At 42.8% G+C, this 14322-nt stretch overlaps 1 protein-coding gene across 2 annotated transcripts in view; it reads right to left on the reverse strand.

The window, feature by feature from the left end:
- ccdc149a (coiled-coil domain containing 149a) overlaps positions 1 to 14322 on the reverse strand; it is a 169209-nt gene that overhangs the window by 112582 nt on the left and 42305 nt on the right. For both annotated transcript variants that reach the window (XM_078545892.1, XM_078545886.1), the window contains exons 3-4: positions 6681 to 6719; positions 3507 to 3614 (exon numbers count right to left, since the gene is read on the reverse strand). In XM_078545892.1, coding sequence (XP_078402018.1) covers positions 3507 to 3614; positions 6681 to 6719 — 147 coding nt within the window. The remainder of the gene's footprint in view (positions 1 to 3506; positions 3615 to 6680; positions 6720 to 14322) is intronic.

Here is a 14322-nt window from a genome sequence, read left to right on the forward strand (position 1 = left end):
TAGACTGATAGAGAGATAGACAGATAGATAAAAACTATTTCCTCTGGTGGGAGACTCCAAAACAAAGGAGTATAACCTTGAAAACAGAGGTAGTGGTGATGTCAAGGTGCATTTCTGCACATAAAAGGTAGGGGGAAGTCTGGAACACTCTCCCTGAAAAAGCTGTTGAGGCTAGGTTGAGGGGTTGAATAGCGTACTCCTGCTCCTATGTTCCAGGACAGAAATGCTTAATTGAAAAAAATGCAAAATATAAAGGCATGGGGGAAGAACTATTAGGAAATTAATTGAAGAATTTTACTGAAAGATAGCTTAGCGAAGGAAAAATGAAAGACTTTTAGAACAATAATCGTAACTTTCTACATAACCAAAAAACCCTGTTTAAGTTAAATAAGCACTCTCTGGAATAGTTAAGTAAATTCATTTAAAAGAGAATGCTTAAAAATCGACTCAAAGTCTACAGGGAAACAGAAGAGCGAACTCCAGGAGGAGGAAAATAATTTACTTAAGCAAGTTAAAAGGGATATTAGAATATCAAAGGGGACATTGGAGATGAGTTTAGCTAAAGATGCTAAGCATGATATTAAAAAGTTCTTTCAACAGCATAGCCCTACAAGAACACTTGAAGGATAAAGTGACAAGGAATTTACTGAAGATAAATTAGTTGAATTATTAAATGAATAATATATTGATTTTAGTACAGCCAGAATCCTAAAAGATTTTGAAGTTAACATGGTAAGGATACTTGATAAGTTAGGAGACTAACAACCTACAAATCCTTGGGCTATAAAGCTTGGGGTACTGAAGAAGACTAAGGAAGGAATGTGTGGCAGCTGATTATTGGTATGAAAAAGTCACTAAGCATGAAGTCTCCACTGCCCGTGTCCTAACTCACACCAATTCCTGTTCCACCATCACTCCTTCGCTTGCTGAACCATATCGACTCCTGGTTAAGAAACAAATCAATTTTAAAATTATCACCTTTGTTTTCAAATCCCTCCATGGCTTCCTATCTCTGTAATTTCCTCCAGTTCTGCGCTCCTCCAATTTTAAACGATCCATCATTGGTTCTTTCAGCTCGCTAGGCCCTAACCTTCCTCTCTAAACTTCTCAGTTTCTTTACCTCTATTTCCCCCTTTAAGACACTCCTTAAAATCCTACCTCTTCAGCCAAGGTTTTGGTCAACTACCTAATATCTTTACATATGGCTCGGTGTCAATTTTTGTTTGATAATGCTTCTGTGAAACACCCTGGGACATTTTATTATGTTAAAGGCACTTTATGAATACAAGTTGTTGTTGCTGTTGCAATAAGTGTAGTGCCATGTTTAAAAAGATCAACAAGTTGAATGCGAGCAATTATGGGCCTATTGCTGGGGCTCAGTTGGTAACACACTCGCCTCTAAATCACATGGTTCCGTCTCCAGGGCTTCAGCACAAAAATCAAGGCTGACATCCAGTGCAGTACTGAGAGAGCACTGCAGTGCTTGGAGGTGCCATCTTTCAGATCAGACAATGCTTGAGGCCCCATCTGCCTGCTCGGGTAGATGTAAAAGATCCCATGGCACAGTTTTGAAGTAGAGCAGTGGAGTTATCCTCAATGTCCTGGGCAATATTTATCCCTCAACCAACATAAAAAAAACAGATTATCTGTTCCTTATCAAATTGCTGTTTGTAGGACTTTGCTAAGCACAAACTAGCTGCCACGTTTTCCTACATTCCAACAGTGACTACACTTCAAAAGTACTTCATGGGTAGAATTTAATGCTCGCGGCAGTGAGCCCATCCACTGGCTGCAGAGCAAGTGGTAACCCTGCCATGGCCATTCCATGCCCTCCCAACCTAACTTAGTGCCACTCAGTCGCTTACTTGGTCGGCATCGGGTCCTTGTCACGTTCAGGGTGGCTATCCTGCTTCCGAAAGCTGCTGACCTCAGCAGCCCCACTGGGAGCGGTGGCCACCACCGGTACTGCAAGAAGCCCAGGCTGCAGAATTGTTACTGGAGCCTAGAATGAAGGTAAGTGAGGAGGGCTTGTTGGGGTCAGTTGAGGAGGCCCGGGCGAGGGGGAATGCAGGTGCGTTAGTTTTTTTTAGGGCAGGCAGGGTCTTCACACATGGGCATCCCGTGTCTCTGGCAGGTCTCTTCATTGGGCATGGGCTGCCCAAATAGAAGGGACCCCATCATCAGGGTTTACCTGGCAGGTTGCCCACATGGCATGGCCCTCGTCCATAGCAGTAGAATACCAGCAGCAGAGGGACGATGCCCTTAAGTGGCCCATAAAGGCCTCAATTAGCTTCCAGGCAGGAAGGCCATACTCGAGCCTGATTAAACGGGACCCCTCAACTCCGAGCTGGCCTCTGGGGGCAGAACTAAATTCCGCCCATTGGCTGTAAATGCTCTGAGACAGCCAATGGTCTGGAAAAGCGCTATATAAATGCAAGTCTTTTTTATTATCCCAATATCAAATATATATAAAAATTAATTATAAGAGACAACACAAAAATAGTAATAGAAATAGCAAAAGGATGACAAAAGGATCAAATCTACCGAGATAGATGGGATGAATGTTTCTCTGCCTGTTAGCTGTAAGGATCCCATGTGAAATTGGAGTTTTCTAGTAAACAAGCAATGGGGAGGCGGATGGGCATTATTGTGTTTATTCTAAATAAAATTAGATTCCACGATGGGGAAGCTAATATGCTGGTGATGTGTTTCCATAGACTTGATAATCTGTCCTTGGGTTAAGTAATACAGTTTTGGGAAGTTTACACCTATGGGTCACCTGATAAGGATCCTTGAACCATTGGTAGCATCTATTGGAAACACGAGTGCGCTTGGATACAAATTTCTGGTGGGCAGTGCATACCCAGATTTCTGATAACTGCTGCAGGTGGGGAGGCTACTTGCCCAAGACGAAAACTCAGAAAGTTACCCCATCAATTTTGTTGCACCTTGAAAATAACTAGCTTTTGCTGGTTAGAAAGGGTGGCATTTTTTTGTGATTACCACTATAAAGAGAGAAGACTTGTGCGTTGCTTCACATGATCATCGGAAGACTAGTTCCAACAGAACTGTTAGCAGCTATCAGTCGGTTATCTAAAATAAGTAACTGGATTGTAAGGTTAGGCGGGCCTGAAGGAAGATAGTGACAACACTGCAGCATAAACATTCAAACACTGGGCAGCAGATAGTGAATTTCTGACAGTTCTGAACAAGTAAATGAGCATGTTTATTAGACTGAGATGCATACTGCTGCTAATAACAAAACCTTATCAACCAGAACATTTTAATCACTTGCAGGACTGCAGTTATTTATTTTTCATCTTTTGGTTCACCACATGAACCATTATATTATGCTTATGCAATTTCTTTGTTATTTTAGTTCAATTTTCACTATTTTTGTGCTTTGAAGATTTCTTTCCTCTCCCCTTTTTTTACTTCAAGCAGACAAGACTGATGATTTTCTCTTTCCACGGCCCTTAACTCCAACCCATCTGTATAAACTATACCTTGTTGTCACCCTGTGCCTCAGTCAGTCTCTGCTGGAGTTCCTTAATTTCCTCTGTCAGCTGTTTATTCCGCTCTCGAGAACTACTCAATAGTTGCGCAAGGTTTGCCTGGACAGGGAAATGAAGTTTGAGTTTATTTATTTTCACATTAGAAATGCTCATTTGTAACATTATCTTGTCCTATTCCAAGTGTTTAACTTCTAAGTTGATTCCGACTACGTTCACAGACAGAAATCAACAGCAATATGATTTGTTTAATTCAAGTTCCACAAGGTAAAACACAATGGGCTGGATTTTACCATTTCCGGCAGAGTGAGGGAGATGGAATAGGAAGTGCGCAGTCCACTCGCTCCTACCGTTTCAGCACGGCGAATCGAGAGTCAGCTAGCCAATTAGCCCTGGAAAGGGGGGCTCCGCATCCAATTGGGTGTATTCATCAGGCGCAGGTTTAGGCTGTAAACTGGAAGTCGCTCACAGCCACCCATTTAAAGGCACCCTGGTATGGGGTTGGTGACAGCTTCACAAGAAATCCATGTGTGGTTTAGCACCCTTTCAACAAGGCAGCAGCCATAGCGAACACAAGCAGCGGAGCAGCAGCAGGTAACAGCATATTTTTTCCATTCTGGTGACGACCGTGCCAGCAGTGTCTCATTCAGGGCGCTTGCCAGAGAGGAAATTGCATCTGAGCACACCTGTTCCATTTCCCTTCTGAATAATAATTGTTCAGAAAAAGCGTCATATTCTGCCATTTAACTCTGTCTCTCCACGGAGGCTGAAAGACCGCCTGACTACTTCCAGCAACTTTCTGCTTCAAATTCTCACCACCTCTTGCAGCTGCCAGGCCAATGGCGGGGCTCAGATCACGAACAACCCCACAGATTGACGATGACTTCCTGCTAGTCCTCAGACTTGTCCTGAGACTCATCACCAGAGGATGCAGCTTGCTCCATTAGATCATCTCTGTCAGGACCTCCCATCTCTGCAGATTATCTAAAGCGCAGCAGACACGATGATTAGTGAGACAGAAGCCGGAGAAAATTGCAAAGAGCAGCTTGCATAGTCCAAGCATCAAAATCACATCAATGATGGCCCTGGTAGATGCGTGGCGTTCATTGTAATGCACCTCGGCCTCTGTCTGCACATTTCTTAATAGGGTTATGATTTATCACTTCAGCAAGCATCTCTTGTCTCTATGGAGCCAACTCTCCAATGGCTCAGGTGGATAGAAGATCCATGGCACCTGGGAGTGTCTAAGGATGTAAGGGTCATAACTACTCCCAGGATAGTGAGCACATAACCAATGGTCATTTGACCATGGTTACACACAAGTTGAAGATAACTGGAATGAAAATCTTTGATTGACAAGTGCCCCTGGTTGTCCTGATGGAGCTTTGATGGTCACATGTGTACAATCTATCACACCTTGAATTCTGGGGAATCCAGCAATACGGGTGAAGCCTCTGGCTTTGTCAGCCTGACTAATGTCATCAGTGGTGAAGGAGATGAAGCCACTTGCTCACCTAAGCATTGTAATTTGATGATCTTTATGCAATGGTGAGCTTAAACTTGAGATGTGTCACAAAGATCTATGGCTGGTGCCTGGAATGCCCCAATGCATAAAAGTACAAGGCTACAGTCATCTTGAGAATGACAGACATAGGGTGGCCATCAACACAATTTGAGTTGATCGCCCCAGCCAGCAATTCACAAAATGAGATCACAGTCTGCAAAGTTATCGGTGCCATGAGAGCTGAAGGTAATTCATCCTTTGCCTGTAGACTGTCTGTGCAGGATAGTGCCTTCTCCTACCACGGATTGGTGGCTGTTGCTGCCCGTCTTGTTCTGGCCCTTGCACAGCAGCAGATTCCTCACCTGCCTGGGCCGCATGGTGAACCTGTCCCTGGGCAGCTAGCCTCCTCTGTCTCCTTCTCATTTCCTCCTCAGCGCAATCTCCATGGGAACAACCATCTTTGGTTCCTCTGCTGGACTCCTCACCCTCCAGGATAGCCCTATTGCCAGGCCCCTTTCCCTCTCACTCTCTTATTTGTAATGTCAGCCTAAAAGCTGAAGAAATAACATTTACTAACAGCCAAACACTGCCACCTTCAGCAGCAGACTCTGCTGCTACATGCAGCCATGATCCCGGTTGCAGGCCTTTTCATCTGCCGTTGTGCTGCCCCTCACTCCCGACATTTTTTCCGGGAGGATACTGAAAAATGGAGTGGGCAATGAAAAATTGCAGTCAATTAACTCTTTAACAATCTCAATAGCCTGCTAATTGTTAGTTTCCAAAATGGGCAGCCCTCCAATTTTGGCGCCCATTTGCCTCGCGTATTATCGGAAACTAGCAGGACGATGTCAGATTGCTGACCCGACATCATCACACCATTTTTTACCTAAGCACAGGGAGCCCACCGGATTTGCGGTTGTAAAATCCAGTCCAATGCCAAGTACCTGCTGCTGTGACTTTATAATTAAAAATTTGTTAAGCCTTCTTCATTTACTCCGTAAAACCTAAATCACTTCAAAAAGGGACATCATGTTCACATGCATTAAGTGAACCATGGTAAACAGGATTACATAAAGGTAATGGCAGATTTGGTAGGGTCCAATGAGTATGTTATTTTTTGGTAAACAAGCAACAAAATGACAGATTTCAACATCAGCAAAACAGAGAGAAAAATGGCTAAACAAATACAAAATACCAACCAGCCTCCATGACTGTTTTGGTTACAATCCTGATCTAGAAAGCAGGGTTCAAAATTTACTGCTTAGGCCTAATAGGGTTTTCCCACATTTCAAAATGTCCTCTAAATATTACTTACAAATGCAGAATAAACACTGATTCATATTGGAATGTTTCTTTAAATTAGTTTTTCTTAATTTAAATTCAGTTGCTCTACTATCCTGATTTGCATTTTTTCCATCTAAACTTCTTTTTTCATTAGGATTCAGTGACAGGCAGTATTCATGTTTTATCCTAGGAGATCAATTGGTCGCAAATTTGATCACAGCTAGCATTTATTTCAAATGCTGGGTAAGGCTTATTCCCTTTTGATGCATGCTGCGTCTAGTTCACTTTTGTGGAATTGGTGCTGCAGTTAATTATAAAACATAATTATAGCCAAAATAAACATGATTTTGTCGAAAGAGTTCCATTAGGTTAAACCTTACCTGATTCCGCTTTTCTGGAGGGAGAGTAGGATCACCATCCTGTGGAGTAAAAAAAAAGATATAAATGCAACCTTTACTGATTGTCTTTGTGACAATTTTCAAAATCCTTCATTTGTGTTTTTCTATTTTCTTTACAGCATGGCATCATTCCTTTTGAGAAAATAATCAAAGTGGAGAGAGGACACTGATTGGCTTTCAATAGATTCCAAGTAACACAAAGGATCAGATGGCATATTAAAGGCAATGCCAAAATGTGGTTCCAATCTCTTGCACCACAACATGAAGTTACAGGGTCAGATACTTTTTCATATGAAGGAAGAGAAAATCCCGAGGAGTGAACCTTACTTGAGTAATTTCCATGTGCCTCCAAGCAGACATTTTCAGTGCGGCATTTCAAAATGGAGTCTGGGAAGAAGTTGAGTGATCTTCCTCTAGGCTACAATAATTAAGGAGAATAGGGCAAAGGGATAAAATTCAATAAAAATTAGGTAACACCATAAAAAATTTTGGCCTGAGCCAATTAAGTATCTCAAATTGTGGAGAACTGGTCGAGTCAAGTTGTAAACATGTTATTTTTGAAAATGGTGGTACAGAATGACCACAGCAATTCTTTTCCCAGTGCCTACTTATGAGGTTATAGGAAGTATTGTAGTGCAGCAGGTAGCTTCCCTGCCTCTGACCCAGAAGCTCTGGCTTTGAGTCGCACCCCAGGACTTGATGGCCAAGGAAGATGCGTTCATAATGCGGCCAAACAGGTTGAGTATCAACTTGTAAATCCTTCCAACACATGCCAATGGGGGTGGTAAGAGCAGGATAAATTCCTGGTCAGCCATGTGATGGAAAGAAATTGAAGCCTCTAACATCACTATCCATATCTCCAGACTATGACATGCATGTACAAGTATATGGTGCCACAGCAATCTGGACTCAGCATTGATACAAAAGCAAAATGCTGAAACAAGAACAGAAAATGCTGGAAACACTCAGCAGGTTAGACAGCATCCATGCAGAGAGAAACAGAGTTAATGTTTTAGGTCTTTTGAAAGGTTATTGACCTGAAACTTTAACTCTGAGCTGAATTTTACCATCCCCCTAGAGATGGACTGAGAGGTGTGGTGCCTGTAAAATGGTGAGAGAAGGTGAGAGGGTGCTGTCTTCCCACTGTCATGTAGACAGCCCTCCTGCCAAAGGCCCATTCAGCCACTTAAGTGGTCGATTAAGGGTCTCTTCATGCTGCCGCTGGCATTTGACCAGCGGTGGGTGGGCCATCTACTGTGTGGGGAGAGAGATCAGAAAATGCCGTTTAACGCTGATAAACTGAGTTCTAAGAAGGTGGAGTTACGATTCCCAATCCTGGGGAAGCTGAGCAGGTTCTAGAGAGAGACAGGAATACAAAGATTGAGACAAGACTCAGGAGCAGGGAGAGGGATGCTGCTCTAATTGCTAACTTGGGCCAAAGTTACCGGTCATTATTAAATACATTCTATTCTACATAAATGTGTATGCCAGCTTTAGTAAGCAGTGCTTACTTGGTCTTCCTAATGTGTAGGTAGCAAAGGAAGACAAAGAGGATTGGGTAATGGGTTTTGAGCAAGTTCTAATGCAAGGAGAGATACCCGAACTTACACATTAATCACAAGGTGACATAGGATAATCTTCCAGATATAAGCAAATTTTAATTGAAAGCCACCTTGCTGCTTGCCTAATTCCCTCTATACCTCAACACACTTTGATTTCCATGGCACCATACAGCAGATTTTCTATTTTAGTGCTTCTGGCGCACAACCATTTATCTTTGAATGGCATCTCAGGAAATTGTGCACTCCCAGCCTGATATTCTGTCCATTAACGTTGTTCTCCAGGTATGCAATTTTCTGCAATGCTCTCCCGTTGGGCACAGTTCCATACCAGCACCATGGATGCTAAGAGTTTATCTAAAGATATTTCCTGAATAAGAATTTTTGGATAAAGTTCAATAATGTTATCCTCATCAAATAAGCATGTTTATCTTAATTTTAATTTAACATATTTACAGCTGAAGCTATATAGTACCTTTAACATAGTAAACTGTCCCAAGACCTATCTACATCACATGGACTGCAGCGGTTCAAAGAGGTAGCTCAACACCAACTTCTCAAGGGCAACTAGGGATGGGCAATAAATGCTGGTCCAGCTAGTGAAGCCCACATCCCATGAATGAATTTTAAAAACGACGCTTGACAGGGGCATTATCAAATGAATGAGAGTTGTCAAACAAAATTTGACAATGAGCAACATAAGAAGATAATGGGGTAGATGACCAAAAGCTTGGCCAAAGGGGTGGGTTTTAAGAGCATCTTAAAGGAGGAAAGACAGTTAGAGAAGCAGAGGTTTAGAGAGCGATTTCCAGAACTGAAGATACAGCCACCAATGGAAGAACAACTGAAATCAGGGGTACTCAAAAGGCCAAAATTGGAAGAAAGCTGATACCTCGGTGGGTTGTAGGGCTGGAGTAGACTGCAGAGATAGGGAGGGATGACACCATGGAGATATTTAAGAATGAGAATTTCAAAATCAAGCAGTTGTTTAACCAGGAATCAATGTAGGTCATTGAGCACAGGCGCGATGGGTGAATGGGACTTGGTCTGAGTTTGGACACTGGCAGCAGACTTTTAGATGACCTCAAGTTTATTGAGAGTAGAATGCGGGAGCCAGCAAGGAATGCATTAGAACAGTAAAGTCTAAAGGTAAAAAAGACATGGGTCAGTGTTTCAGCAGAAGATGAACTTAAGTGTGTAGGAGTCAGGTGACGTTATTAAGATGGAAATATGCAGTCTTCTTGATGGCAAGATTATGTGGGCAGAAGTTTATCTCAGGATCAAATATGACATCAAGGTTGTGAACAGCCTCGTTCAGCCTCACAGTTGCCAAGCAGAAGAATGCAGTCAGTGGCTAAGGAATGGAGATTGCTGGTGATGGGGGGAGAAACCAAAGACAATGGGATTTTTACACAGTTGTGGAGACTCCAAGGATCTTTAAAAATGGAGAACAGGGCCCAGATCTGGAAGTTCCCTCCCATTTCCATCACATTCCATTTTTGTCGATTGAGGGGGGGAGGTGGGGGGGGGCGCACAGCCTGATTCACACAGGAGGAAACCTGAACTCAGCAGAGCCATTTGAACTCAGTACTAAGTTCAAACTGACAGCCATTGTGCCTGTAACAAGGGCATTATTCCACAGTCTGCAAGTCACAAATTCATGGAGAAGACCTACTTGCTCATGAAGGTATAAGGTATGTAGAAATGTCAAGCTATCAGGTTATTTAAATCCCCAGCCCTTTAAAAAAAAATTTTAAAAGCCTAACCGTGTCAGTGACAGTTGAAAATACTCAAGCTATGAAATTATTTATTTGAGGGCTAGAGGGCCTAACATTTAACAAAGCAATTGTGACTTCGGTAAGAGCCATTTCGGTACTAGGACAGTGCGGGGAGGAGGGAGTGAGGAGGGGTGGCAATGGTGGGATATGGTGGAGTACCTGGTTCTAGGATTCAAACATGGTATTCCAGGAGAGATGGATTTGGGACGTAACAACAAGTTCAAGGACTTTGAAGAGGAACCATAAGACCATAAGATGTAAGAGCAGAAATAGGCACTTCATTAGTTGCTGGTTGCCATCCTGAAAATGCCCCCCTTATCCCAACTCTGTCTTCTATTAGTTAGCCAGTCCTCTATCCATGCAAATACACTACCCCCAATACCATGGGCTCTTAATTTATTAAGAAGCCTTACGTGCGATACCTTATCGAAAGCCTTTTCGAAATCCAGATATATTATATCCACTGGTTCCCCTTTATCTATCCTGCTTGTTACCTCCTCAAAGAATTCTAATAAATTTGTCAGGCACAATTTCTTCTTCATGAAGCCATGCTGACTCTGCTTGATTAGATTATGCATTTCTAAATGCTCTGCTATTACATCCTTTATAATAGAGTCCAACATTTTCCCAATAACAGATGTTAAGCTAACTGACCTATAGTTACCTGTTTTTTGTCACCCTCACTTTTTGAATAAGGGTGTTACATTGGCAGTTTTCCAATCCTCTGGGACTTTCCCAAGATCTAAGGGTTCTTAGAAGATTACTACCAGTGCATCCACTATCTCTGCAGCTATTTCCTTTAATATCCTAGGAAAGAAGGGTTCGAGGTGGGATGATAGTTTGCAAGGACAGTGGGACATCGGGGTCCAAAGGTTTTTGAGGATGGAGTGATGACAGCAGATTTGAAGGAGAGGAGGACCTTACCAGAAGAAAGAGAATTGTCAACAATATCAACAAACATGGGGACCAAGAAGCGAAGTTGGGTGGTTAGCAATTTAGTAGGAATGAGGGTCAAGAGAGCTAGAAATGGGTCTGATGGACAGGATAATTTTGGAGACAGCATGAGGAAAGAAACAAGAAAACTATATAAATTCAGGGCCAAGGTAGAATATGTTTGGCTTGGTAGGCTAGGGAAAGGGAGGGAAGCAGCAGAGGCAGCTGATTGGATGGTCTCTGTTTTAGTGACAAAGAAGTCCATGAACTCCTCGCACTTGTTGTTGGAGGTGAAGGGGTTGGGGGGATAGGGGTTCGAGAGGATGGTTTGCAGCAGGGAAAAGATGCCAGGGGTTATTTTTGCAGTTCAGGATGATTCTGGAATAGAGAGCAGTTTTGGCAGATGAGACTGAACTCAACAGTGCTTTAGGTGATGCCTGAATCCTCTGGACTTAAGGGAGCAGAGATGAGGGCCATAGCAGAGGGAGGGGTCAGAGTGAGAAAGAGTAATGGTTTTAATGGGGACTTGGGCATTAGTGGTAGAGGTGAGGCATGGTTGAGCAAATCAGTAGCTGTAGAAATATTTGGTGAATGTAGGGCCAGAGGCTGGACAGTTAAAAGTGCAGTTGTAGATGAATTGCAAAATCAATTTTTCCAGGGGTGTTTACAGAATCATGTAAGGTTGGGAGGGGGAAGGAGGAGGATTTGGTATAGTGCAATACAAGGAAGCAATCAGAGGTAGCCTTATCTGTGATTGACATGATGGAAGTAACGAGGCACTTGAGATGGCAAGGTTATGGGGGAGCTGTTAGTTTTGGGGACTATTCATGGGGGGAGAAATTAAGGAACGATAGTATAGAGCAGTGAACTCAGAAAGAGCATGACGAAATCACCAAGGATGAGAAGTGCAGAGGCTGAGAGAGATAAACAGTGAAGATATCTTGGTGATTATTTTTTTTCACTGCACTTGTGTGACTGGTAGAGAACAAGGAGTTTAAATGAGATGAGAGGGGTAAAACAAGCCGAGATGCACAAAGGAGATGAAAGTGCCAGAGGAGTAGGAGTCAGACCAAGGTGTGATTTAATGATGAGAGCCACGCTGCTACCACAATGGTTTGAGTGGGACAAGTGTTAGAAGGTACAGAGAGGCAGCAAGGTTACGTTTAGGGCAAAGGTGACATCACCCTTAGCCAAGTTTCCATCAAAGCTATGATGTTGATGTTATCACAAAATCACTGAATTTTAATGGCACAGAAGGAGGCCATTCGGCCTATCGTGTCTGCACCAGCTCTCCAAACGAGCATTATGATCTAGTGCCGTTGCCCTGCCTTTTCCCCGTACCCCTGCACATTGTTTCTATTCAAATAATCATCTATTGCCCTCTTGAATGTCTCGATTGAACCTGCCTTCACCACACTTCCAGGCAATGCATTCCAGACCCGAGCCATTCGTCGTATGAAAAAGTTTTTCCTCACGTCACATTTGCTTCTTTTGCAAATCACTTCAAACCTCTGCCCTCTCGTTCTTGATCCTTTTACGTGCGGGAACAGCTTCTCTCTATCTAATCTGTCCAGCCCCCTCATGATTTTGAACATCTCTATCAAGTCTCCTCTTAAGTCTTCTTCTTTCCAAGGAGAACAGTCTCAACCTCTCCAATCTATCCCCATAGCTGAAGTTTCTTATCCCTGGAATCATTCTTGTAAACCTCTTCTGCACTCTCTCCAACGTGTTCACATCCTTTATTTTATATTGTCTGTCCATGTTCTTCCTATCAAAATGCATCACCTCACACTTCTCCACATTGAACTTCATCTGCCACCTATCTGCCCACTCCTCCAACTTGTCAATATCCTTTTGAAGATCTACACTGTCCCCCTCACAGTTTACAACACTCCCCAAACTTTGTATCATCCACAAACTTTGAAATTGTCCCCTGCACAAGATCTAGATCATTAATATGTGTCAGAAAAAGCATGGGTCCCAATACCGACCCCTGGGGAACTCCACTACAAACCTTCCTCCAGCCCAAAAAATATCCATTGACCATTACTTGCTGTTTCCTGTTTATCAGCCATAAACAGGTTGCAACTGTCCCTTTTATTCCATGAGCAATAATTTATCTCACAAGTCTTTTGCGTGGCACTGTAGCAAATGCTTTTTGAAAGTCCATGTACACCACATCAACAAAAAAACTCCAGCAAGTTCGTTAAACATGATTTTCCCTTTAGAAATCCATGCTGGCTCTTCCTTATCAACCTATATTTTTCCATGTGACTATTAATTCTATACTGAATAATTGTTTCTAGAGTCTTGCCCACCACTGAAGTTGACTCAACTGACTGGTCTGTAATTGCTGGGCTTATCCTTACAACACTTTTTTGAACAAAGATAATGTTTGCAATTCTCCAGTCTTCTGGCACCTCCCCTGAGTCTAGGGAAGACTGAAAGATTATGGCCAGTGCCCCTGCAATTTCTACTTTCACTTCCTTCAATAACCTCGGATGCATCTCATCTGGTCCTGGTGTCTTGTCAACTTTAAGTACCAACAGTCTAGTCAACACTTCCTCCTTATCAATTTTGAACCTTTCTAGTGACAGAGCTTCCTCATCTGTCACCATGACCTGGGTAGCATCTACCTCCTTGGTAAAGACGGATGCAAAGTATTCGTTTAATACCTCAGCCATAGCCCCTTTGTCCATGTGTAAATTCCCTTGCAGGTTCCTAATCAGCCTTACTCCTCCTTTTACCACTCTTTTACTATTTATATGCTATAGAAGACTTTGGGATTTCCCTTTATGTTGGCTGTCAGTCTTTTCTCATAATCCTTCTTCACTTCTCTAATATGCTTTTTCACCTCCCGTCTGAACCTTCTGCATTCCTCTTGGCTCTCAATTGTATTTTCTCACACCTCTCATAAGCACACCTTTTCTTCTTTATCTTAATTTCTATCTCCTTTTTCATCCAGGGAGTTCTGGATTTGTTTGTCCTACCTTTCCCTTTCGATGGAATATACCTGGACTGTGCCTGAACCAATTCCTTTTTGAAGGTAGCCCATTGTTCAGCTACGGTTTTTCCCACCAATCTTTCGTTCCAGTTATCATCCAAAATAAACTCATGGAATGCAAGGGCTTTGTTTACATGTGAAGGGGGATGTGGAATCAGGTGGTGTTAGCTGATTACTGGCAGAATCCATAGGGATAGCGCTGAGAGGGTTGAGCTGGAAAGGAAGGAGATCGACAAAAGTAGCCTCCAGCGAGCGCACTGGGTGGGTGGACAGCAAGAAAGTAGGATAGGGCAGTTCAGGTCGTTGCTTGTAAGTAAGCTGCAATGAGTACCTTAATGGGCCCTTCAGAG

Source organism: Cetorhinus maximus, chromosome 1, assembly GCF_964194155.1.
Source record: "Cetorhinus maximus chromosome 1, sCetMax3.hap1.1, whole genome shotgun sequence".
NCBI classification, from domain to species: Eukaryota; Metazoa; Chordata; class Chondrichthyes; order Lamniformes; family Cetorhinidae; genus Cetorhinus; species Cetorhinus maximus.